The sequence below is a fragment of the Aulonocara sp. 'chitande type north' Nkhata Bay genome, linkage group LG19 (genome assembly GCF_057382095.1).
Source record: "Aulonocara sp. 'chitande type north' Nkhata Bay isolate Kocher_YH1m ecotype deep benthic linkage group LG19, A_spYH_male_GT1.1, whole genome shotgun sequence".
NCBI lineage: Eukaryota > Metazoa > Chordata > Actinopteri > Cichliformes > Cichlidae > Aulonocara > Aulonocara sp. 'chitande type north' Nkhata Bay.
This window is the reverse complement of record NC_141362.1, coordinates 22,145,836-22,170,289: the sequence shown is the minus strand read 5'-3', so window position 1 is coordinate 22,170,289 and position 24,454 is coordinate 22,145,836. Positions and strand designations below refer to the sequence as shown.

Below are 24,454 nucleotides of genomic sequence, written 5' to 3'. Positions count from 1 at the left end.
TAATCATTGGAATAAACCTAGTAAAACTGCTGTTCAGTTACAGTGCATTGCATGATGCCAATGACTAATCTCAAATGTAATTGAATCAAAGCTGTGCAAAACAGGAAATTATTAAGACTCGGTTTCCAAACAAATTAAACCTTCAGCTGTGCTGAATATACACTGTATAACAATTGTTCCACACCAATGCACCGTAGTGGTGCAGGGAAAATAGGGTGCACAGTGTGCACAGAGCGTGCTAGATAGAATCAAACAGAAATAACTGTATTGCAATCTTGCAGTTTTTTCTGCAGATGGAGCTATATTACAGTAATCTTGCATATCTTTTCACTGGATATTTTATTTTTATGCAGATAAAATGGGATAGTCTTTTTACAAACCACATTTTCTTAGGGTTGTATTTTTAGTATTTTCATTTTTAGTATGTTATTATTTTCATATGCAATATATATGTGTAAAAGTAAGGATTTAGAAACTGTGATGTAAATCTAACTCTACTGCAGTACTTTGCTGACATTAAATTTTCATTATTTATATGTGTTATGTCTGTGCCATGACTTCTGTATAACTTCATCAGTCTCTCCCATTGATGCAGATGAGTTTTGGCACACTTTTTCTTTAAAATGTTGTCTCTGTTCATTGAGGTTTATAGGCCCTTGTTTATCTTTAGCTCTTTTAAGATCCACTAAAGCATTTAAATCAAGTTGAAGAATGCCCTTTGACTGGAAAATTGCAACACCTTGATTCTTTTCCAGCTGTTCAGTTTTAGATTTGTAGGTGGCCTTAGGGTCTTGGTGCCCAGGTCCTGTGGCTGAAAACCAAACCCATATCATAATGCTTTCACGGCTGTGCTTCATAGTTAGTATGATGTGTTGATATGCTGTGTTTGGTTTTGTGATTTATGGCCGCACATGTCCACTTTGGCCTCATCTTTCTAAAGGACATTGTTCCAGAATTCGTGTGGTTTGTTTAAATGCAATTTTGCATTCCCAAGCTGTGCTACTTAGAGAGAAGAGACTAGAGAAGATGGATTTTTTGCAATTTCCCCTATATCACACTGTGTAGCATTGTAATAACACACATCTGAGTCCTGCGGACCAGCAAAATGCCACAACCTCTGCTTTTATAGAGATGCTCACACTTGCTGATGATCATTTGATTAGCAACACCTTGCTATTACTTGCCCTCTTTAATTAGAAGTATTTTGTGTGCACTTGGCTTTTCACAGAACTCTATGCAGTCCTGTTTAAACTTTCTATTTCACATGACCGAAAGCAGAGTTTTGAGGTAACTTATTTACCCCAACTCCATTACAATTGTTTTACTATATCATCTTTCCTTTCTTTAGATTGAACTACAAGAAAATCACGTAATCACTACATGTAAATGCAACATTTTTTGACAATATCTTTGCTGTCGCACTTTTTTCTGTTCCACTTAAATAAAAACCGTGTATCGTATGTTTTGTATTGTAAAATACACTTTTCATCACTGAGTCTTGTTGTTTGTATAGCAATGGCGTCTTTTGCTTAATGCCGCCCCCTAGTGTTATTGATAAAAAACCGTCTTTTGTGGCCGCGTTCCAAACCAAACCGATTGTATCCTTCATATTATCCTCTAACATCATTTTCTCATATCTCCTTTGTACGTCCATATACGATGACACTCCGCATACGCTTTGGGCTGGGAAAACAAACGCAGACGCGGTGACTGCGTACTGCGCGTGCGCGCAACGCTAAACCGCGGAGACGAGCTTTAAAGAGGGCCCCCTCGCGCGCGTGGCCGTGCTGTTGCGAGGGGCCGAATCGGGGCCGCGCGCGCAGGAAGGCTGCTGATCATCAGAGTTGTCACGTCACGGATCCGCAGCGACAGATAAAGATGCTGAGGTGACAGGCAGAAGGAGAAAACGGACGATCACACTCAGACATATTTCCTTCGCTCCTCCATTCGCTCTTTTATTTTATTTCCAGTCACCGACAACTCCACCACCACCTCCGCCTATGGACGCTTCGCTCGCTATGGGATTCCGCTCGTTGTCGTCCCCGCCGCCCCCAAACCAAAAGGATTTTTCGTAACCACACCCGGCTCTTCTTTGGAACAAGGGCTGGCAGCTCAGACCCGAGGTAAGGATCCAGATGATTCAGTGCCTCCTCTTTTTTTCCACCACTCTTAACACCCCCATGTTTGTCGGCGGCAGCTGCGTACATGCGTTCGGTTTGTTAACCTGCATGTTGTCAGCGCTTAAAGTCAGGCAGGATGGGCTTGCGTGGCCTGCGGGTGGCCAATGTGCGTGGACGCGCCTGAGTAAATCTGCTGTGGCAACCAAATCGCTATGCAACAGCTCTCCACAGCAAAGCCGGGGTCAGTCAATGCAGGCAAGAGAAGGGATTTAATTTTGCAGGGCGGCGTGACACCTTTGCTGGGACTCGGCTGTAGCTTGTTATCGACACATCCCGTTGAATACGATACAGAAGGCCTCTCTGTATTTGCTTGGTCACTGTGGTATGCACTAACAATGATCAAAAAGATGCACTGGAGGCAAGTGTAGCTCTTTACGTGAATGCATCTTTGATTCCCTATATAAACACACTTTCTGGTCCCATCCTTCCCAGCTTCCCAGTCTCCTCTTGATAGAACCCATCGTTCTGGAGAGAAGTCAGTCCAGAGATTAATTTTCATCCAGCAGCAGTCTTTCCGTCCTACCACTGAACCAGGCCACTCTTGGATTAGGCAGAAGATATTCTCGTTGGATCCAGGCTTATACGCATGTATGCATAGCAAGCTTTCAGGGTCAGGTCTGATTTGTTGTTGTTGTTTTTGTGAATATTCACCATCAAATCACATTCATATTCACTCTCAAGGAGAGCTACTCTGCGGCAGAATCACTCATTGACATTTCATGATGCTTTTTGTAGCTGTAAACTTGCAGCTTCCAGCAGACCTAAAGGGCAGAGGCGATGACCAGCTGCAGTCAGCAAATGAAAATGGCACTGCACCATCGTCGCCATGGAGATGCTGGGGTCAGGAAGCGGGATGCATTATGAGGCAGGAGCTGGCTGTCATACGCGGCTTTTAATTTTGGGGTCCAAAGGCTGCTTCTGGTGGGCTTGTTGTTTTCTCTCTCGTCATTGGCGGTGTCTGGTATGGAGGAGGAGGAGGAGGAGCGGCGGAACCGTGCCCCCTCTGTAAGGCGTTAGATTAGTCACAGCGTGAGGCAGCCGGGCTGGCTTGTGCAGGTGTGTTGATTTGTGCAATATGTGTACAAGCTTATGTTTGAATGAATGCTGGTGTGTTTGTGGGTCAAAGATGGCCTCAGATGAAGCCACTATTTAAAACTTTCTTTCCCCACACCCTATTTGCATGAAATAACAACCTCCAACTTCTGACTAATTGTAAGCAAATTATCTGCTACAGCCTCTTATATGTGATACCCAGGTGTGACCCTGAGGAAAAAACATCCTGAAGGAAAGCACAGGAACATGGGATGACCTTGAAGTTCTCACTCAGAGCACTAGTTATTCAATCACAGAGAAAGTTGCCCATCCCTTGAGGATATGAGCATTTTTGTGCAGCACGTTTGATGGCATGCTCTGTGATTTTGCATAAGCAGCAATTAGCTCAACGTTGAGAATTTACAGTTGGCTCAAAGACTTCCTGTGTTCATCGCTAATTTACCAAGAAAAATACTTTTATAGAAGTTTAGCCGGTGTGAATTAAAAATATTTCCTCTTTTGATTTACTTTTGATTCTCTTGAACCAAAGCAAGATAAAAGATTCAGGAGGTATGCTCAGGAGAGAAGAGGAGTTAGAGAGAGACAGGTGTAACAGTGAAGGTGGTTGATTTTAAATACCTGGGGTCAATCTTTCAAAGCAATGGAGAATGAAGAAGAGAGTGCAAGGCAGCGTGGAGTGGGTTGGAGAGTCAGAGGCAATTTGTGACAGTAGGATGTGAAAAGGAAAGGTTTACAAGATGGTAGTGAGACCTGCTATGACGTATGGTTTGGAGTTGGTGACACTACCAAAAAGACAGGAAGCCAAGCTGGAGCTGTCAGAACTGAAAATGCTAAGATTTTAAATGGGAGTGACCAAAATGAACAAGATTAGAAATGAGTACATGAGAGGGAGAGCTCAGGTTGAACAGTTTGTAGATAAAGTTAGAGAGGCAAGGCTGACATGTGCAGAGGAGGGATAGCAGATATTCTGGGCAAAGGATGTTGATGCAGGTGCAAGGGAGGTGTAAAAGAGAAACATCACAGAGCAGCTTCATGGATGTAGTGACAGAGGACACGCAGAGGGTAGGTGTGACGGAAGAGGATGTTAGGGATCATGGGTGAGATGGAGGCAGAAGATTCACTGTGGCAAGCCCCCAAGGGAGCAGCTGAAAGAAGAAGAGTGAATGACCCAATGCTTAAAAGAACTAATGGTGAATGAATGTCAGCACTCACTCTGCTGTGTTTGGTATAGTAATTGGAAAATTCTAGCATGTGAAATGGTGACCGTGATCTCTGTTAATCCAAGCCTGCTGACAACAGAATGAGTGGCACTCCTGTAGAGCATACTCTAGTATAGTTCGACAATCTAAAATGTTTTAGTATCATTAAATATGGTTTTCAGTCATTTTTACACAATAAAAGGTAAGGATTAGGGTTAGGGTTAGCCTCAAGGCTTCTTCAGCAGTAAAACTGTGCTACATCCTAGTTCATCGCAAAACAGTACAATGTAGAGATTAGTGGCATTTTAAACTAAATCAGAGCATATATACTGAATATATGCAGTGTTATAAATGACCGCACACAAATTTCCAACCTTGCATTGTCACAAGTCTGATCACTCAAAGCCGCTTCATTGTGCTGCACTGGCCAAAACGCACAACCACTTTAATGTCATCTGATATTTTTTACACTGCGTTGTTTTTACGACATTTAGTAAGTGATTGTTGATTTCGAATTATCGCACGTGTCTTGATTTCAGTTAAGTTTTTCCATTATGAAGATATTTGGTTTGTCGTGTATTTTGTTGAGCTCTATGCATGCCATTTGTTACATGTTTGATATGTTTAACCGCCTATAAATAAAGCATAAATTAGCTTATTATTATCCTCGCTACACCAATTCATGTAAAACAAAAAAAACTGAAAAGCTGTAGGAGATGTAGACACATTCATAGTAGGAAGCATATATAAATATGCAGCTGGGGTCATAATCAAGCCCCTTTTGTCCCGTGAAGGTAAACATTTTAAAATAGACTGTAGTGTTAGTGTAATGTAAGTCCATTACAGTAATTGCGAGTCATTAAAAGGGATTTGTTTGGTCCAGTTGTGTCGTTGGATCTGTGTAGCTTCAACAAAGACCACCTTACTCCTGAGCCTTAACCTTGGGTCACATTTCATGCTCATCACTTCACTGTTATCTACTCTAACCACACTTCTCCCTCTTCCCAGCCTCACTAGCATGCTGCATGATGGGATTGATTCCCTCCTTGATGCCGGGATCATGCCCTGTAACCAAATAGTGTTTTGAAGGCTCGTTGCGTAACCGTAGATGCTCGGGCGCCGTGTACAGAATGATGAATCAAAGTCGGGCTTGCTGTAAGCGAGTGTTTGAAGGCGGACTAAAGGAAGTATCTAGCGAGTGCTCTCCGGAGGAATGTTTATCTGCGACACGGATGTTGTATAATGCAGGAACATGGACTCGGTTTTTCAAAAGGAAATTCCATTTTAAAGTTGATGTGTGTTAAAGGAGTTTGGCCACATCATGTCAGCCTAATTAAATGATTGGTAACACTTTTTAACAGGTTGTATTTTATAGAGATTCTATAAATTATTATTAAGTTTATTAATAATTTTTCTATTAATGCATTAGAAGCCTTCAATTTGGCTCCTCTGGAAGGTGTTTATCCTCCAGCATGGTGCTTTTTAGACATCTAGTCCAAAAATGTTTTATTAACAAATGATTACCGTGTATATGTAGTAATACTGACACAACTAACTTTATTTAATATGAACTGTAAGTTAGAATTATTACAGAATGATTCAGTATTGTGATAAATGTGAAAAGAGTTTATCTACAGCTGGATTTGACATGAATCGTCCATCTTTTCTTTCTTTTATCTTCATTCAATTTCCCAGTTGATGCCAATTTTTTCTTTCTTTTGTATCAGGCGTAGGTATTATGTAAGCTGTAGCTTCAACCTACACATTTTTGGTTTGTCACTTGATTTTGTTTTTTTTAATCATTCAATTTCTCGTGATATAAATGAACAGAATAGAAATAACGACTGCAGATATCCATATTTCATTTGTGTGTGGAATTAAAAATAAACTTAAAACTGTCTTACACAATGAAATGAATGAATATGTAATTTCTAAGAATAGTTGGTGCTTTGTGTAAATTCAGTTATTTATAAAAATGTGAATTTTTGTGTGGTTTGTTTTTAATCAGTTCACTACTGAGTCGATTTAAATTAAGGAAATTAAACAGACTCATTACATCTGATAATACACTCATAAGATCTGCTGCTTGGCTTTCATACACAGAAGAGGGAAAATGATACTAAGATGATGAAACCTCTTTGTAATGTAATAGTTTTGCCTGTGAGTTTGTTGGGTGAGCTTGTCTAGAAGGACAGCTGCTGGCAGCAGGTGTGGCAGCTGCTGCAATGGTCACGTATCAGAAAGCTTCAGCTATTGAGGCAACGGTCGGTCTCTCAACTGAGCGGCATGCATGCTTTCTGTAGTGTTTTTAATGCCGTAAAACCCGCTGGATGTTAGCCTGAGATGCTAAAGTGCAGCTTGGTCAAATGTAAACAGATTACAGCTGATTTCCTCCTTCCGCTTCTGACTGCTTTGTTTCTCTCTTGGACTTCCGTAGGGTTCTTCATCAGATCCCAAATGCTCTGCCCAGTGTGAGGCTGCTGGTCGTGGGGGAAGCAGTGAGGGCAGCGTCCCTAGATTTGCTGACGGGATGAGTGGGGGAGCAGAGCAAACTGACATCTTGAGCGTGCTCTCCCTGGTTAAGGAACGATGGAAAGTGGTAAGCGCCGTGTTTTCCAGCTACAATAGGCAGCGTGTTTGTGCAGCCCCATCACTGCCTGTCCCGAGGTCACCCTCTGTTCCACAAACAGGATTTCTTTGTTCCTCAAACAATGCTTCCCCTGCCTATGAGCACCACCGCTTTCTTTTTAAGTGTCTCACCTGTGTTTTCGACAGTTTGGGGTCATGTCTCTCTGTCCAGGTTCTGCTGCTGCAGTACGGGTGATCCAAAAATAGCCTGTATAGCTATTTGTGGCAGTGCATTGTGCTATAGGCAGCAGCAGCAGTGCTCCCCAAAGGCCCATGTCTCTCACTGCTGTGCCAGCCTGGGCTCCATGTGAGGCTGTTGTTCCTAACTGGCTCCACTTCCTGTCATCTAAGGAGTTACATAAGAATGCTGCAGCTAATCCCACAACTTTAGCTCCAAGTGCGACAGAAAACTCTGTGCGAGCATGGAGGACAGTGAAGGGCACATCAGAGCTTAGGGGAAATTAAAGCTGTAGTAGTTGAGATACAAGATGAGCTTGAATACTACTGGTAGTTGAGAAGCAGCTAAAAGAATGAAATAAGGACGATGCTATGCACAAGTATAGGTGAACTATAAACTGAGTCATATAAATTCCTGCTGGTTAACCAGGAAAGAAATTTCCCATTTGCCAGCAGTTTTAATCAGAATCGTTTTTTTTAAAGAAAAAACTATTCAATTCAATTAATTCAATTCTATACATTCAAATAAGAACAAAAAATCTCCAACTAAGGATCAAACCAAATCGCAGTTATATCACGCCACAGAAAGGATAATAAATACTATTAAATCGCAAGGAGGTTGGTTTTAAAGTGGAATAACCCCCTGCTCACCATCAGAAAAAGCACAGGTTTAAGGCCCTTTACAGACCCAAAGGCTACATCTGTCTTTTGCATACAGTTTGTGGGCTCATGTGCCATTGTAGTATTCTTCTAGTTGACAAAACACCTAATTGTCATAAACTCTGTGAAGCCTGAAATGATCTTCACCTCTTACTTTTACTCTGTAGAAGTAGTATTTTTATATATCATATGTGCCATCATCTTTACTCCAGGTGAAGAAGATCGGGGGTGGTGGGTTTGGGGAGATCTACGAGGCGACGGACCTGATGACGCGGGTCAGCGTGGCACTGAAGGTGGAGTCGGCCCAGCAGCCCAAACAGGTGCTGAAGATGGAGGTCGCGGTGCTCAAGAAGCTCCAGGGTGAGTGCAAATGGATTCACTGATGTCACTTATTGGTACTGGCCCATCGTCTCACACGTGCAGAGTATTTATTGTTATCATCCAGCAAATGTTTAAGAGAAGAAAAAACATTCACAATGTCTATCCTTCCTTCCAAAAATCTCCTAGGAGAAAATGCTGGTATCACTTGTTAGCATCAGAGCAGGGTAGAATAAACTCTCCCTCTGAGAATAGATATAGATCTGAAAACAGTTTGGCCCAGGGTTCAGCACAATTTGCCTCAGTCCATGCTGTGGAAAAAACATCTGTGGTGGTCCTGCTTTTTAACAGAAACAACACAGCAAGTGTACGGTTGTCTGTGCTTGGACACTCCCAGGGTTAACATAAAGTTAGATCCTTTAGGGGGACTGTGTTACTTCCATTTCTCTTTCTTTTATAAAAGAAAAAAGGTCCTTCCTTCTCCCTTTTACCCACAATGCTTTTTTACCTCCCCCCTCCCAAGAAGAAAATCAATGGGCTGGGATCATGTTTGCTGTCTAATGGCTTTGGCCTGGAGCATCGTGGTCCTGTTGCTTCCTGAGGGAACCAGCATATAATTTGAGATGGGCTCAATTCCAGCCCCCCAACCATTGCTGACCCGCCCAGCTGTAGAGAGTAAATATCAACCAGCAGATATATAAAGCATAATGGAGTCAAATATAACCCACTTTCAACTTTGATGTATTTTTACCCTTAAATAACAATTTTGTAATAACAAATGATCTAAATAGTAGCATTTTTAGCACGAAGGTCTTGTCACTAACTATGCATGTAGACGCTGCTAGCTGAAGGGCTTTGGGGTGTGGCTGCAGCCAACCTGCCGGTGCAGCAATGTCCTTCCCATGCATAAACACACACACAAATGCTCAAGGCATCCATGCACACATGTCTAGACCTGGTGTCATGTGCTATATCCCATAAATCAGCAGGGAAATAATACAGTGAAGCTGCTGATGAGAGGGCACGGACATTGGATACGGTAGGGCGACTAAGTATGGGCACACACATCATTATGATTCATACAACCAGCCCTCAAATAATACAGCACGTGTAAGGTGAGAGGAAGGATCCTGAAACTCTCTTGTCCTTTTTCTCTTAGGTAAAGACCACGTGTGTCGCTTTGTGGGATGCGGCCGTAATGACCGTTTTAACTACGTGGTGATGGAGCTTCAGGTTAGTCCCAAGGGAAAAGACTCGTCTCTAAAAAGACTCTAAATGAAGCTTCTTTAAGAGTCAACTAAATCACTCACCAAGCAAGTGTCAAACATTTGCTAATTTCAGTTTGTGCAATAAAGATTTTTTGCCTTTCTGTGTTTCATATATTTGGAAATGTAAAAAATGTGGGAATTGGATTACTGGCTGTCCAAAGCATTTTAAAATCACAGAGTCAAGCTAAGTTAAAGCTCTAGAATTTATTTGAGTGGACTTTTAGACATTTTACTCAGTGATTATTTGGGAAATTAAAAAAAAATAAAGCACAACCATGCAAAGAGCAAGAATAACAACACAAACAAAGGGAAAACTAAATTAATAAGAAAAAAAACTTATAATTGAGCTAATAAACATCCTCATAGCACCTATTCTGCTTTGATCACTAGCTTGCTTCTGTTTAGCGTATTTCCAGTCATGCTGTAACTGTGTCTTGTGGTCATAGCCACCATTCAGTCAATATGTGCAATGTTTGACCATTTTGATTATTTACCCTGGCCTTGATTGGACTTTGGGCTGTTGACTTGGAGAAATCATGGTGAGCTCTTACTCAAAGTTACTGTTATATAGAAGATGGTTACATGAAACCAAAGCAAATAAACATTTTAGAAATTTCTAAAAAATACTGCTGCATGTAAATAATTCAGCAGCTAACCTACAGTATATACAAAAAAACCAAAAAAAACCAACAAATATGGCCAAAAGAACAGTAACTATTTCCACTTTAAATGCATGTAGCATTTTGCAGAATATCAGGCAGAAGCAAACTCAAGCTGCAGGCTATTGATAGACTGCATCACATGCTGTGAATTGCAGGTATAAGATTCGTTTTCCATCGACCACATGAGGCTGTGTTACCCAAGACATGATCAGAAATTATAAATGCATCCTACTTGAATTGGATAGTAGTTGGCCTTGGGGTGTTATGAACGTGTGATCTGGTTGTAATTTGTGCAACCATTCCCACAGGAATGTCAAATTTTACTGCACCGCACTGGCTCCCGACCACACCATGTGTTTAAACTGTTGTGTGCAGCTCAGTTCATGTTGTACCTCACTTTTGGCTTGTTTCCTGCCCGCTGAACACATCTGTCTATCGCCCAGGCCAAACATTTCAAACAGTAAAGCCTTTGATTTGTATGTATCTTTAAATACTTTGTTCTTTTGTTTCATCATGTTTCAAACACTGTTCACTTTGTTTAGAGCACGATGGATGGATGGATGGATGGATGATTTGATTGATTGACTTGTTGTTCATTAAAAGCCAGGTGCAATGGGGAGATTTATCAGACAACTGCCTCTATACTAATAACTCGCTTGCGTGGCCCTTTAGGGTCGAAACCTGGCCGATTTGAGGAGAAGTATGCCTCGAGGAACATTCAGCATCAGCACCACCCTCCGTCTGGGGCGCCAGATCCTGGAAGCTATAGAGAGCATCCACTCTGTTGGCTTCCTGCATCGTGACATCAAACCGGTGTGTAGCAGGGAGTTGGGTGCAGGACATTCTTTGATTGCACATATGTCCCTACAGTATATTCAAGGCAGATAAGTAATATAAATATAGTCATATTTTTATTTCTATTGTCAGCATTGGACTCTGCCACTGACATCATTTTTTTGTAACTGGCTGCTAACATTGCTGCTGATTCAGTAGTTTGCTTTTTGCTTGCAGTAAGTCGGCTCAGCGTCAGTGTTGGCTAGATTCCTAAAACTAACAAAATGTAAATATTGTTTATCATCTGAGGTGCTGTCTTAAATTATATTCCCTTACTGGAAGACATTTCTTATTCATATATGGATATACTGTAAATAGAAATGACATTTTATTGCACATAGATTTCACTCTTTTTCAACTTCCTGTTTCTGCTACAGTCCAATTTTGCCATGGGTCGCTTCCCCAGCACCTGTCGTACCTGCTACATGCTGGACTTTGGTTTAGCTCGCCAGTTCACCAACTCTTGCCAGGAGGTCCGACCTGTAAGTGCATTCTCTGTTATGGCTTATATACTGAATCTGAAGGAGCAGTATGTAGGATTTAGTGACATCTAGCTTTTAAACTGAGGAGTGGAACTATATGAAAGTCCTATTTTAGCTCTATTTTAACTTGCACATTTAAGAACAGGGACCTTTCCACTGATAAAGGTTCTGCTCTGTTTACTGAGTTTTTGTGTAGCTTATTGTTTTGGTCTGTTGTAAATCCACAATGGAGACAAAGTTAACAAGTAACTTTTGAATATAATGCATGTTTTGCAGCTATAAAGACAGATACTTTTGTAGTTTCGTGTAGAGTATTGAAATTCAAACCAATTCTTATCTTGTTCTCCAAATCTCTGTTTGTAACAGGAAGCAAATTAAAAGTTTATGTCTAAAAATCTTGTTTGAAACTAACCATAAACAAGTTAGATATCATCAGCATCACCATTTAATGACTATGCCTGTCTTTATTTGTCAGCCCCGTCCAGTCGCAGGGTTTAGGGGGACAGTGCGATATGCATCTGTCAATGCGCACAAGAATAAGGTCAGTATCTGCCAAGTATGTGATAGAGGTTTTGTTTCATCTGTGATGCTGTCCTGCATGCGTCTTCCTCTTCTTTTCTTTTTTGACAGTCAAACATTATCCAATCCTGTTAACTCAGAGTTGTTTTCATTCTGCAGGAGATGGGACGTCACGATGACCTGTGGTCTCTCTTCTACATGTTGGTGGAGTTCTTGGTCGGTCAGTTGCCGTGGAGGAAGATCAAGGATAAAGTGAGGGCACTGAAAAAAATGAGCTCTGTCCTGGTGGCTCCAAATGATGACATATAATTGATGTGTGTTTGTGTATTTTAGGAACATGTGGGAAAGCTGAAAGAGACTTATGATCATCGTCTGATGCTCAAACATCTACCGGCAGAGTTTGGTGTGTTCTTGGATCACATCTCCAGCCTTGACTACTTTACCAAACCTGACTACCAGGTATGATTTACATTCAATAAAGAGGGAAGGTTTTCCTGTATCATAACCTGAGCAAATCGCTCAGGTTTTGGAGTGCATGTATATTTTCTGCTTCTATCATGATGAATTGATGATTATATATTTTTGTGTTGTTGCAGCTGTTGATGTCAGTGTTTGACAATAGTATGAAAACCTACAATGTCGTGGAAAATGACCCCTATGACTGGGAGCGGACCACTACTGATGGCACGCTGACGATTAGTGCCAGTACCACGACACCTCAACATCACACTCGCCTCACTCCAGCACACATGGGGTATGTTTGAAATATATACATGTATAAGTACAGAACATGTTTTATGGTGTCTATTTTCAGTAACTTCATGTATGGCTGAAATTTCTCTTGGGTCCATTTAAAAAAAAAAAATATATATATAAAATATATATATATATATATATATATATATATATATATATATATATATATATGTATATGTATATATATATATATATATATGTATATATATATGTATATGTATATATATATATATATATATGTATATATATATGTATATATATATATATATATATATATATATATATATATATGTATATATATATATATATATATATATATGTGTGTATGTATGTATGTATGTCTCTTCAGCTGGATAGCGTAGTGGTTAGACTACACGCCTTTGGAACAGAGGATCGCAAGTTCGATTCCTGCCTGGGGCGTCTGTATCCAGTAAGGGTCCTAAGGCTAGACCCCCTATGCTAAGCAAGCCTACCGCAGACATGAGCGAGACAGATAAATATGAAGGCATGCCGGCTCGGACGTCGCCCGGATCAACAAGGTCCGCGTCAGGTGTTGAGGAACCAGGGCACCCTGACGAAAAGTGGGCTACTGGAACAAGAAGGCATCTAGAGGGCAAGATCAAAGTAGCACGGAGAGAGGTTAGCCAACTAACGGAGTTGCAGAAAGGTGCGACGAATAAGGTGCCTAAGAAATACAGCAAGCTGTCCATACCTGAGGCCTTGGAAACTGCCAAGCAAAGACTCACAGCCTTGGCCAGCCGCTTGAGGAGGTACACCAGAGAGATAGAAGGCAGGAGAATAAACCAGCTGTTCTCCACAGAACCAGCAAAGGTGTACTCTCAGTGGCAAGGGAACAATAAGAGAACAGCACCACCAAGGCTGGAGACGGAGCAATACTGGAAGAGCATATGGGAGAAGGATGCAACCCATAACGGCAATGCTCAGTGGCTAGAGGATCTGAGGGCAGACCACAGCGACCTCCCTGAACAGGGTCCAGTAACCATCACAGTGGCAGATATCCAAGAAAGGGTCTCCAGTATGAAGAGTTGGACAGCACCAGGGCCCGACATGGTTCACGCCTACTGGCTGAAGAAGCTAACTGCACTCCACGAGCGTCTGGCAGCACAAATGAACCAGCTGCTAGTTAACGAGAGACACCCGGAATGGCTAACTGAAGGCCGGACGGTCCTGATCCCCAAGGACCCCAAGAAGGGACCGGTCCCCTCCAACTACCGACCAATAACCTGCCTCAGTACTACATGGAAGCTCCTGTCAGGCATCATATCGGCTAAGATGAACAGGCACATGGGTCAATACATGAGCGGGACACAGAAAGGAATTGGCAAGAATACCAGAGGCGCAAAACACCAGCTACTGGTAGACAGAACAATCAGCCGAGACTGCAAGACCAGACTGACCAACCTGTGCACTGCCTGGATTGATTACAAGAAGGCCTATGACTCAATGCCCCACAGCTGGATACTGGAATGCCTAGAATTGTACAAGATCAATGGGACCCTAAGAGCCTTCATCAGGAACTCAATGGGGATGTGGCGTACAACACTAGAGGCCAACTCCAAGCCCATAGCACAAGTCACCATCAAGTGCGGGATCTACCAAGGAGATGCTCTGTCCCCACTGCTGTTCTGCATAGGCCTGAACCCCCTCAGTGAGATCATTAACAAGACTGGCTACGGATACCGACTACGGAACGGAGCAGTTGTCAGCCACCTCCTGTACATGGATGACATCAAGCTGTATGCCAAGAGTGAACGAGACATCGATTCACTGATCCACACTACCAGGCTATACAGCAATGACATTGGAATGTCGTTCGGACTGGAGAAGTGTAGTCGGATGATAACAAAGAGAGGGAAGGTAGTCAGAACTGAGGGGATTGAACTACCAGAAGGCAACATTGCAGACATAGAGGACAGTTACAAGTACTTGGGGATCCCGCAGGCGAATGGGAACCATGAAGAGGCCGCTAGAAAAGCTGCAACCACCAAGTACCTGCAGAGGGTCAGGCAAGTCCTGAGGAGTCAGCTGAATGGTAAGAACAAGATCCGGGCCATCAACACGTACGCCCTGCCCGTGATCAGGTACCCTGCTGGGGTAATAGGCTGGCCAAAGGAGGAGATAGAAGCCACTGACATAAAGACAAGAAAGCTCCTTACCATGCATGGAGGGTTTCACCCCAAGTCCAGCACCCTGAGGCTGTACGCTAAGCGGAAGGAAGGGGGCCGGGGACTGGTGAGTGTCAGCACCACAGTCCAGGATGAGACAACGAACATCCAAGAATACATTGGGAAGATGGCCCCAACTGACCGAGTGCTCAGTGAATACCTCAGGCAGCAGAAACCCAAGAAAGAGGAGGGAGACGAGGAACCATCATGGAAGGACAGGCCCCTGCACGGTATGTACCACCGGCAGATAGAGGAGGTGGCTGATATCCAGAAATCCTACCAGTGGCTGGACAAAGCTGGACTGAAAGACAGCACAGAGGCACTAATCATGGCAGCACAAGAACAAGCTCTGAGCACAAGATCCATAGAGGCTGGGGTCTATCACACCAGGCAAGACCCCAGGTGCAGGCTGTGTAAAGATGCCCCAGAGACAATCCAGCACATAACAGCAGGGTGCAAGATGCTAGCAGGCAAGGCATACATGGAACGCCATAACCAAGTGGCCGGCATAGTGTACAGGAACATCTGTGCCGAGTATAACCTGGAAGTCCCGAGGTCAAAATGGGAGATGCCCCCAAGGGTGGTGGAGAATGACCGAGCTAAGATCCTGTGGGACTTCCAGATACAGACGGACAAAATGGTGGTGGCTAACCAACCGGACATAGTGGTGGTAGACAAACAGAAGAAGACGGCCGTAGTGATCGATGTAGCGGTTCCGAATGACAGCAATATCAGGAAGAAGGAACACGAGAAGCTGGAGAAATACCAAGGGCTCAGAGAAGAGCTCGAGAGGATGTGGAGGGTGAAGGTAACGGTGGTCCCCGTGGTAATCGGAGCACTAGGTGCGGTGACTCCCAAGATAGGCGAGTGGCTCCAGCAGATCCCGGGAACAACATCGGAGATCTCTGTCCAGAAGAGCGCAGTCCTGGGAACAGCTAAGATACTGCGCAGGACCCTCAAGCTCCCAGGCCTCTGGTAGAGGACCCGAGCTTGAAGGATAAACCGCCCGTAGGGGCGTGCTGGGTGTTTTTTTTTTTTATATATATATACACACACACACACACACACACACACACATACATATATATATATATATATATATATATATATATATATATATATATATATATATATATATATATGTATATGTATGTATATGTATGTATGTATATGTGTATATATGTATGTATGTGTATATGTGTATATATGTATGTATGTGTATATGTGTATATATATGTATATGTATGTATGTGTATATGTGTATATATATATATATATATATATATATATATATATATATATATATATATATATGTGTGTGTGTGTGTGTGTGTGTGTGTGTGTATATATATATATATATATATATATATATATATATATATATATATATATATATATATATATATATATATATATATATATATATATTATATCTTCAGAGACATTGAAATGTGTGCACCTTTTCTTGTTACAGTATGGCAAATGCGTCCCTGATCCCTGGCGATCTGCTGAGAGAAAATACAGATGAGGTTCTGCAGGATGAGCAGCTCAGCGACGTGGAGAACAACCCTGCTCCAGAGCGTCTGCCGGGCTCTCCCCTCCACCCGCACCGGAACCAGGAGACTGACGTCTGGGAGGAGCTGGATCGCAACCGTAACCGCATCAGGACAGCTGTCTGGAAGGTAAAAGCCACAGGGAATTCAAAGAAAATATAAGAAATGAACTTCACCTGCTTCTTTGGCATTTAAGTTACTTTTTAAAAAACAAAACAAAAAAACACTGTCTCCCACAGACGGCAGCGGAGGAGGAACACTGCAACAACCAGGGCAACCAAGGGCACCAGAGCCCCTATGCTGGTCCAAGCCTGGGTTCCCCTGTCAAACTGCACTCTGAGGTGGTGGCTTCAGACCGTGATGGCCCTCTGCTCAGGAAGCTCCGCAACATCCACAGCTTCGAGCTGGAGAGGAGGTTTGGCCTGGAGTCCAAGCCCAGCCCAGAGCGCTTCGTGGATGCCTGGTAAGTCTACTAAGCAACCAATACTTGTACTGCACGGTAATACTTACTTTCTTATCTAAATTCACCTTTAGGTAGACCAGAAGGTTGATTGTTTGCATTTGTCTTGTATATGTTCAGTTCAGCAAAGCAGCAGCTAGGCACTCAACAACAGGAGAAGGAATCTGACAGAGCTGCTATCATCCCAGTAACTCAGGCTCAAACTGTAATTGCCAGGGAGCGTCCTGATAGGGTTTGGCACTATGATGAAGAGTTCCTATCCGGTGGTGGTTCTCCTAAGCCAGTTTCCCCTGGATCGTTAGAGCAGGGAGAGGGGGCAGCCAGCAGTGGGGGATTTGTGGCCCTCAATTTGAGCTCTGGGAGGCAGGACTTTGACTCAAGGGAGTGGGTAATGGTGGAGCGACCCAGCGGGTCCCCAGGAGTCAAGGCTACCACCAGCCCTTCGGAGGAGGATGAGGAGCCAGAGGTGCTACAACCAGATGGACAGGATCCTGGATGGGAAAAGGGCAGCCAGAGCCCTAGATCGGGGAAAGCCAAACAAGAAAGCACGGCCTCTTCCAAAGGAAGTGTAAAAATGGACAAGTTGGAGCTTAGTGTGGGCCCTGCAGGGCCCTTGCCCCCAATCACTCCAACCAGCCCGGCTGAAGCTCTGGCTGAAGGAGTCCTCACACAGGTAAGCACTTTCATTTGAATACCATATCATAACATGGCATACATAATCCTGACTATAGTCAGCATTTTACAAGGTTAAAAAGCTGCACAGAGTCAGAGTTCTAGGTATAGAACGTAAATGCTAATATCATTCAACAGAGTGTCACCAGCTGCATCTTGCTGTGGTTTGAAGCTAAATGTTACTGCTTTATGTCTGCTCGCTTCTTCACTTGTGTGTATTTGTTAGAAAAAGATAGTTGTGACACAACTCAGAGCTTTTTATCAGATCACAGCATGGGAGAAAGAGGTCTTATGGCTTTGATTTACTTTAATTTGTAATCAATCTAATTATTTATTTGCAGGCATTTGGGTTAAGTGGTTGCTTTTTTCCTTTTTTGCTTCTCAAATCAAACTTTTTATTTCCAAAATATGTTTTGATTTGCTTACCTTAAACTACTTTCTTGCTACTTACCTATTCATAACATCCCAGTAGTCTATATCTTCCATTTCCATATTGCTGCTCTGTCTCTGAGCTTAACTTTGACTGATTTTAACATGTAAGAGAACAGACCTGCTGTCTATCCCCTGACTTCCTCTGCAGTCCGAACTTCTATATCCAGATTGCAAACATAAACTGCCATAACAAAAACTCCCTGACTGGTCTCCATCTTTCTTCATCAGTGTATGCAAAAATTTTAGAACTTCTTTAATTGATCCCTTCATCACTTAAAGCTCTGCATCCTGCTCCCCGCTAGCGCAGCCTGCTTGTCCCACCTCACAGTACTTCCACTATACTTCCTCAGTCCCTCACAAATCTCACAACCCCTCCTCTCTCCACCTCCCACTTCTTTCCCTCCCATCTCTTAGCTCCCTACCTCTCCTCCATCTCTGCCCGAGGAGATTGCGGTCCGGACATCCAGCCCCATCCCTCTGCGCTCTCCCAGTCCTCACACCCTCCTGACCACCTTGTCGGACCCACTGCACCAACGTCACCTGCCGGCCCTGAGGCGCAGCCAGTCCGCCGACCAGCAGCCGCAAGAACGCCCCTCCTCTTCCTCCTCCTACCACGCCTCCCTACCTCTGCCACCAAACCCCACCCCCAGCACCTGCTCACCCAGTCGCAGGAAATTGCCAGCCATCCCTGCGGGTGCTGCCAACACCAAGTTTCCCTCAGTCATTCGCATCACCCGTGCCCAGCTTCAGCAGGTGATGAGCCCATCACAGTCCTGTAAAAAGAGACCTCCATTCAGCTCCCTCTACATCAGTAGCATTACACCCGCTGTCAACATTTTTGTTCTTTTTTTGTTTTCATTTAAGTTGCTGGTTTTGGCTTCTTTTCTTCATTTGGCTTGCTTATTGTGTTGCTGTCAGGCAGCTCTCTCCAGAAACCATAAGGGGCATTGTGCAGGCCAGACAGAGCATGGGTCAGATGTGTCCTTGTGTCTGGACATGTGTTCTTGTGATCTGGATAGGGTTTGTGTGTTTGTCTGATTGTGGCATGTGTGTTTGGAATGTCGAGTCATGACTACAGGTTGCATGGTCTCTTTTGTTTCAGATCGTCTTTGTCCTCTCTATCTTTCTCTTTCTCTCTCTCTCCCTGTATTTGTTCCTCACCCTCTCTTCGCTGAAGCCCCCTGCGAAGTTGCGTGAACGTTTCCTGTCCTACTTGCTGGTTTAGTACTCACAGCTTGACTGACACTGCCATAGCACTTGTGTGTTTCGGTCTGATAATGGTAGCTATGGTATTGCATGCTGTTGCCAAACTAATCACCATTTATTACCACATTTTGTAAAATTGTTCAGTGTTCACACATCTGCAACAGGCTCTTGCTGCAGATCTACAGCACAACTCGCCATGTTGTAGTCTATCAGCAACAGACCTTTGACAATTTAGAATATTACTGCCATTTTTTTAGTCTTTTCTTTTTCTTAAATAATACCTGTGTCTTTTTCTCTTCCCTCCCATGTCTCCACCTCTTCCCTCCCCACTCCAGTTAACGGCTCAGCGTCCTTCTGGGCTTTCCTCCCAGTCAGGTTCAGACAGTGCTCCACAGTGTCTCCTGCTGGAGAGGCATGGCGAAGCTGAAGCAGAAGCTCAGCAGGTTCAGGAGCGTACAGTGGACATCAGCTCCCCGCAGGACCATGTGGCCTCCCATCCAGGGTCACCAGTAGACCCCCTGGCTGAGATGCTGGTTAATGGAGACAGCCGCACCAAAGCTCAAAGCCCTGTGCCAAGCCGCATGTCTTCCCCGCGCTGCCCTCGTTCACCGTGCTCGCCTCCTCCATGCTCGGCATCTTCCCATCGCTCTCCTCGCAGCCCCTTGTTTGCCAATGGCCGTCTTTCCCCTCCTGTTAACAACCAAAGGGATTTAAGTATTGGAACTTTCCTCAAGCTTAAAGACAATGAGAATGACTCTATCCCCACTCCCTGTGTCACAGAGCCTCAGTTGAAGGGGGAAGACCCTAGAGAAGTCAACCTGACCCCAGAACAGATCACTAGCCCAGCCTCCTCCACCCCGCTGGCTGCCCCCCGTAAAGACCCTAGCCGCAGGCAAAGTCGAATCCCTGTGCTGGAGCCCTCGGCCCTCCTGGAGCTCCCTCCACCAGGATCCGCCAAGGAAAAGCTCTTACAGAAGAAAGCCAGCCACCAAGGCCAGGTCCCCTCACCCACTGCCTCGCCATCCCTCTCTGATAGGCGTGGCCCAATGGTAGCCTCCCTCACTAGAGATCCACTGTCCTCCACCTCTGACCGCTCTCAGGATGAGGACTCTCTTATGGGCTCCCGTTCTGACCGCCAGGGAGACGACGCTCCGTCTCTCTCCTCCTCCTCTAGCCCTCTGTCCCGCAAGAGCAGGATCCCTCGTCCCGTTCAGGCAGCTTCTTCTGCTGAGCAACTGGCTGCTCAATTCATGCCACGTCCACCTCCTGGAAAACCACCGTGTCGCCCCACAGTGGAGGGCAGGTAAGTTGTTGCCTTGCATCTTTTACTTTCATTAAGATACTATAAAGATATTTTCTCTTTTATTTATTTAATTTAATAATTTATGCCAAGAAACTTGATTTATCTCCATTTGAGCTTTGCTGTAAAATATCACTCGCTGTTTTTCATGTTTCACTCAGGCTTAGACGTTACCGCATCCGAGCTGGCAGCACCAGTGACTCAGAACTGCTGACGTGTATTGCTCAGCTAATGCATGGCTCCCGTGGCTCCCCCCTTCACCACCGCTCCTCTGCCCAGCACGGGGGCTCCAGGATGGGCATCTGCAGCCTGACGAGCTCTCCGCACCACCACCGCAGCTCGAGCGCCTCCCCCCGCAGTTCCTCCTCCCTGCAGCGCTCGGTCAGCTCCTCGCCCTCTCGCCACGAGCACCGTGGCGGCGGAGGAGGGGGCTGCTTTGGCCGCAGCCGCTCACCCCCTAGCTTCTCCGGCTCGCCGCCTCCCCGCCGCTTCTACCACCACCACCAGGATACATGCTGTAGTCGGCAGGCGCGCACCAGCCCGTTCCACCTGTCTAGAGGAAAAGGCTGCAGCAAAGAGAGCAAGTGCTCCAGCAAACTGAGTAGATAGACCCCACCAGGTTGAGTTGCTATAGCAGAGAAGTTGTAATAGGACAGACATCAGCCAGTGAGTCTTCCTGTATAATCAGTAAAATAGTCTGAACTTTACTCCTCTCACAGTTTGTCAGTGTTCTCTTCGCTCCTTCTGTTTTTTGCATAGGCTTTGTCATTCAGTATGTGTCCAGCTTTTAAATACCACCCCAGTGATTGTAGTTTTGCACTAAGGCTGCCGGACTCCTGGAAAACATATTTTAAAAAAGACTTTTATTAATCTTTGTGGCACAAGCCGGGATATCCAGAAATTTTAGTCCAACCCCCAAAAATGCTGCCTTTCCCAAAACTCTGAGGACATTAAATACTTGTTCACAAGCTGAATGACGATGCATGACTAGCAGACTGAACTTGAATTGGTGGAGTGCGTCCTTTATGATAATTTACCAAACAGGCAATGTTGTGTCAGGGTCTTCTTTTCATTTTTACAATCAATGCTGTAGTTTAAACCGTTCATGCAGCGCTGTAACACATAAATCAGAAGTTAGTTGGACCAGTGGGCACATATATAAAAGTCTCCGGATTATTGAACTTTGATTTGTCCTGCACCGCAATATATTAGAACTTATTTATCCCCAGCACTAATGCATTTGAATCATACTGATGGGATTTGCGACTTTAATTATTGGCCGGAGGGCCTAACTCAGATCAGGCAGGGTATAACGTTTTCTTTCTGATAAATGTGAATGCATAATAGGCAGAATTTGTGTATTTATTGAGATATTTATTTTGATGCTTAGCAATGCTTACGACTCCTATCCTCTCGCGTGCGATCGTTAAAGTGTGGTTTTTGTGTCACGTGCATTCGTTTTTAAAATGAGGGGATCGCTCAAAGCGACCCTTTATACAATCAGTCATGTAAAGCATGTGAGGACTCACACCTTTTTGTGCCTACTGTGTTGCTGAGAGGGAATCTGAAATGTCACACTGGAATGAAGGAATTAGAGGTTAGACTTGTGATGTTTTAGTAGCAGTAGTAAGTTTAAACGACTCAAGGTGCACTGATGTTCGTCGTAGCGCGTGCCTTGGCACTTCGGGCAGCTTGAAGATTCACTTTGGTGTGTTTGTAATTAGCGGAGGAAGATAAAAACAACAAAAAAACCAAGAGCCAAAAAACAGACTTGTGCCAGCGGTTATAAGACAACCCTTTTCATTCATTTATGTAGAAAAGGTAGCAACACAAATGTTTGTTAATCAAACATAATTTGAGCAGCAGTTTACTTAAGGACAAAGTAGCTATTATTTGTAACAGGAAATATTAGCTGTCCTGTCTACATACCAGGCCAGTGTTTGAGATAAAACTCTGAACAAATGTGAATTTCAGACCTCAAAAAAAAGAATTTTGTCAAATGTTATTGAAAACGGAGGCCATATGTACATATTTCTCACACCAAAACGATGCTCCATGCCTCCACGTGCGAGAATGTTTTTTTTTCCGTTCCCGTTTCTCCCGCACCGGAGAATGTCTTTTATATAACGACATACAGTATACGTTCTGTGCACAAGGTAAAGAAGCCAGAGTGTTGTTTGTGTTCAGTTTTTAGTCAGGATTCCTCACTGAAGCTCTCCTCCACAACCTATTCCCACTCCTCTGCTTGTAAGATACTGTAAAATAACTTCAGCTTCCTTCCAGTGCTTCTCTTTGCATGCTCAACAGAGAAAACCCCCCAAATCGACTACTGAGTAAAAAGCCGCATAACACTCATCATTATATAGCATTTACCACATTGGCCATTTCCTGTTAGGTGAATCTCTAAATCTTCTCTGGCTCATATTAAAAACTTGCTTTCTTACCTGATGTTAGTTTTCTGCACCGACCTGGGATGATTCTATCATTGCATATAATTGTAGTGACATGCAAAAATAAAAGGAGAACAGACTTTCCTGCATTTTACAGTCTTGCATTGTACTCACGAGCTGAAGCCTGATGGTAGTCACAGTCACAAACCACATCGCCAAATATTTTGATATACTTTGCAGTTTGAGTTGAGATGAGAGCGTCTTATTTCTGTCGATATTAAACAATGCTGTTTCGTCTGACTCATGTAGATTTCGCAGGTACCTACGCTAGCCTCACAGAGCAGCTATGATGACTCATCCTGAAGGCAGACATCGTTCAGTCAGTCAGCCGCCTTAATGTCTCTTCTCTGCCCCTCTGTGCATAGCGAGGGATGACTGAGCCTTGTCTGTGTTGGAGATCATTCCAGTATTAGGCCAAGCCAAGCCTTTCTCTCTCTCTCTCTATTATCTCACGGTCTATAAATGGCATGTGCTACCATGCAAACCCTCGCCACTGAAATCAGTGCTGAAAGACTTCTGTGTCAGAGCCGGAGCGCTCCACTGTGAGAATGTGTGGACCATTTACTGATCGACTGGTTGAAATTGGAGAATTTCAGGGTGCCGTATTCAAGGTGTGTTTGCAGTGTGATAGCTGTATGCTTTCAAATGGCTGTGCAATTTATACATCGCCAGCGAGCAGTCTTTGAATTCCCCCTCTTTCAAGGCTTCGAAGTTCAGAACGCTGTTGTGCAGACTTTTAATATATACCTGTAAAATATTGAAAGTAGTATTTAAATAATATCATTATCGTACAAATATGACATATATCCTAACGGGCTTCAATGAAAGGGAAGGACAGACACTAAACAGTGTGCTGCTGATTTTAAAAGATAATCAGATTTCTTATCATGGGTTTTAATATTATTATCTCACAAGTGGTGTGTAGTCGTAGGATTAGTGTTACCTTCCAGATGAGATTTTTCTTTGTCACTTTTAACAGTGGCTCGCTATTAGAAAGTGTCATATTTATAGTAGCTTGTTGGGGGTTTTTTGTGGTTACACAAAGCCACAGACCAACAGAATAAAGCCAGCTGTTTTGTTTTATTTTGAAAGGTGAGATGGAAACTAATAAAAGCTTTGGTGTGCACTTGTACACTTCTCATGTCATGATATTGAATTGCTTATAAATACTTGACAGAAATTATTTATTGTGACTTTTGCTAATTTGCCCATCTGTCATTTTCACTTGAGTTGTTGGGATTTTTTCAATGGTTGATATTTTTGTGTTGTAATGTATGTCGTTGTTTTGAAATGTAACTGTACAGTCTCAAGGAAAGAATGTAACAAGCGGGAGTTTTGCATTGTATATACCTGTAATTATTTATGTTAATTCTATTATTTGTATCATATCAATGCCTTGTACAGTGTTTTGTTTCTTTTTGTTTTCAAATTATTTTGTATTTTATTTTTATAAACTGGT

General features: G+C 43.5%; 1 protein-coding gene across 4 annotated transcripts; it reads left to right on the top strand.

Annotated features, from left to right (window-relative positions):
- The first annotated feature begins 1,797 nt into the window (after positions 1-1,797).
- ttbk2a (tau tubulin kinase 2a) lies at positions 1,798-22,535 on the top strand. Of its 4 annotated transcripts, none has more exons than XM_086274236.1 (18): positions 1,798-2,123; positions 2,613-2,768; positions 2,916-3,236; positions 6,870-7,031; positions 8,110-8,257; positions 9,375-9,448; positions 10,818-10,958; positions 11,357-11,461; positions 11,937-12,002; positions 12,140-12,232; positions 12,314-12,439; positions 12,577-12,734; positions 16,397-16,604; positions 16,715-16,938; positions 17,056-17,608; positions 18,454-18,792; positions 19,581-20,548; positions 20,707-22,535. In XM_086274236.1, the coding sequence occupies exons 4-18, from the start codon at positions 6,963-6,965 to the stop codon at positions 21,152-21,154; spliced, it is 3,720 nt and encodes a 1,239-aa protein (XP_086130362.1). In that variant the 5' UTR covers positions 1,798-2,123; positions 2,613-2,768; positions 2,916-3,236; positions 6,870-6,962; the 3' UTR covers positions 21,155-22,535. The 4 variants fall into 4 exon arrangements, with proteins under 4 accessions (XP_086130362.1, XP_086130361.1, XP_086130359.1 ...); XM_086274235.1 differs by having other exon boundaries at positions 2,613-2,790; XM_086274233.1 differs by lacking the exons at positions 2,613-2,768; positions 2,916-3,236.
- Positions 22,536-24,454: the final 1,919 nt, after the last annotated feature.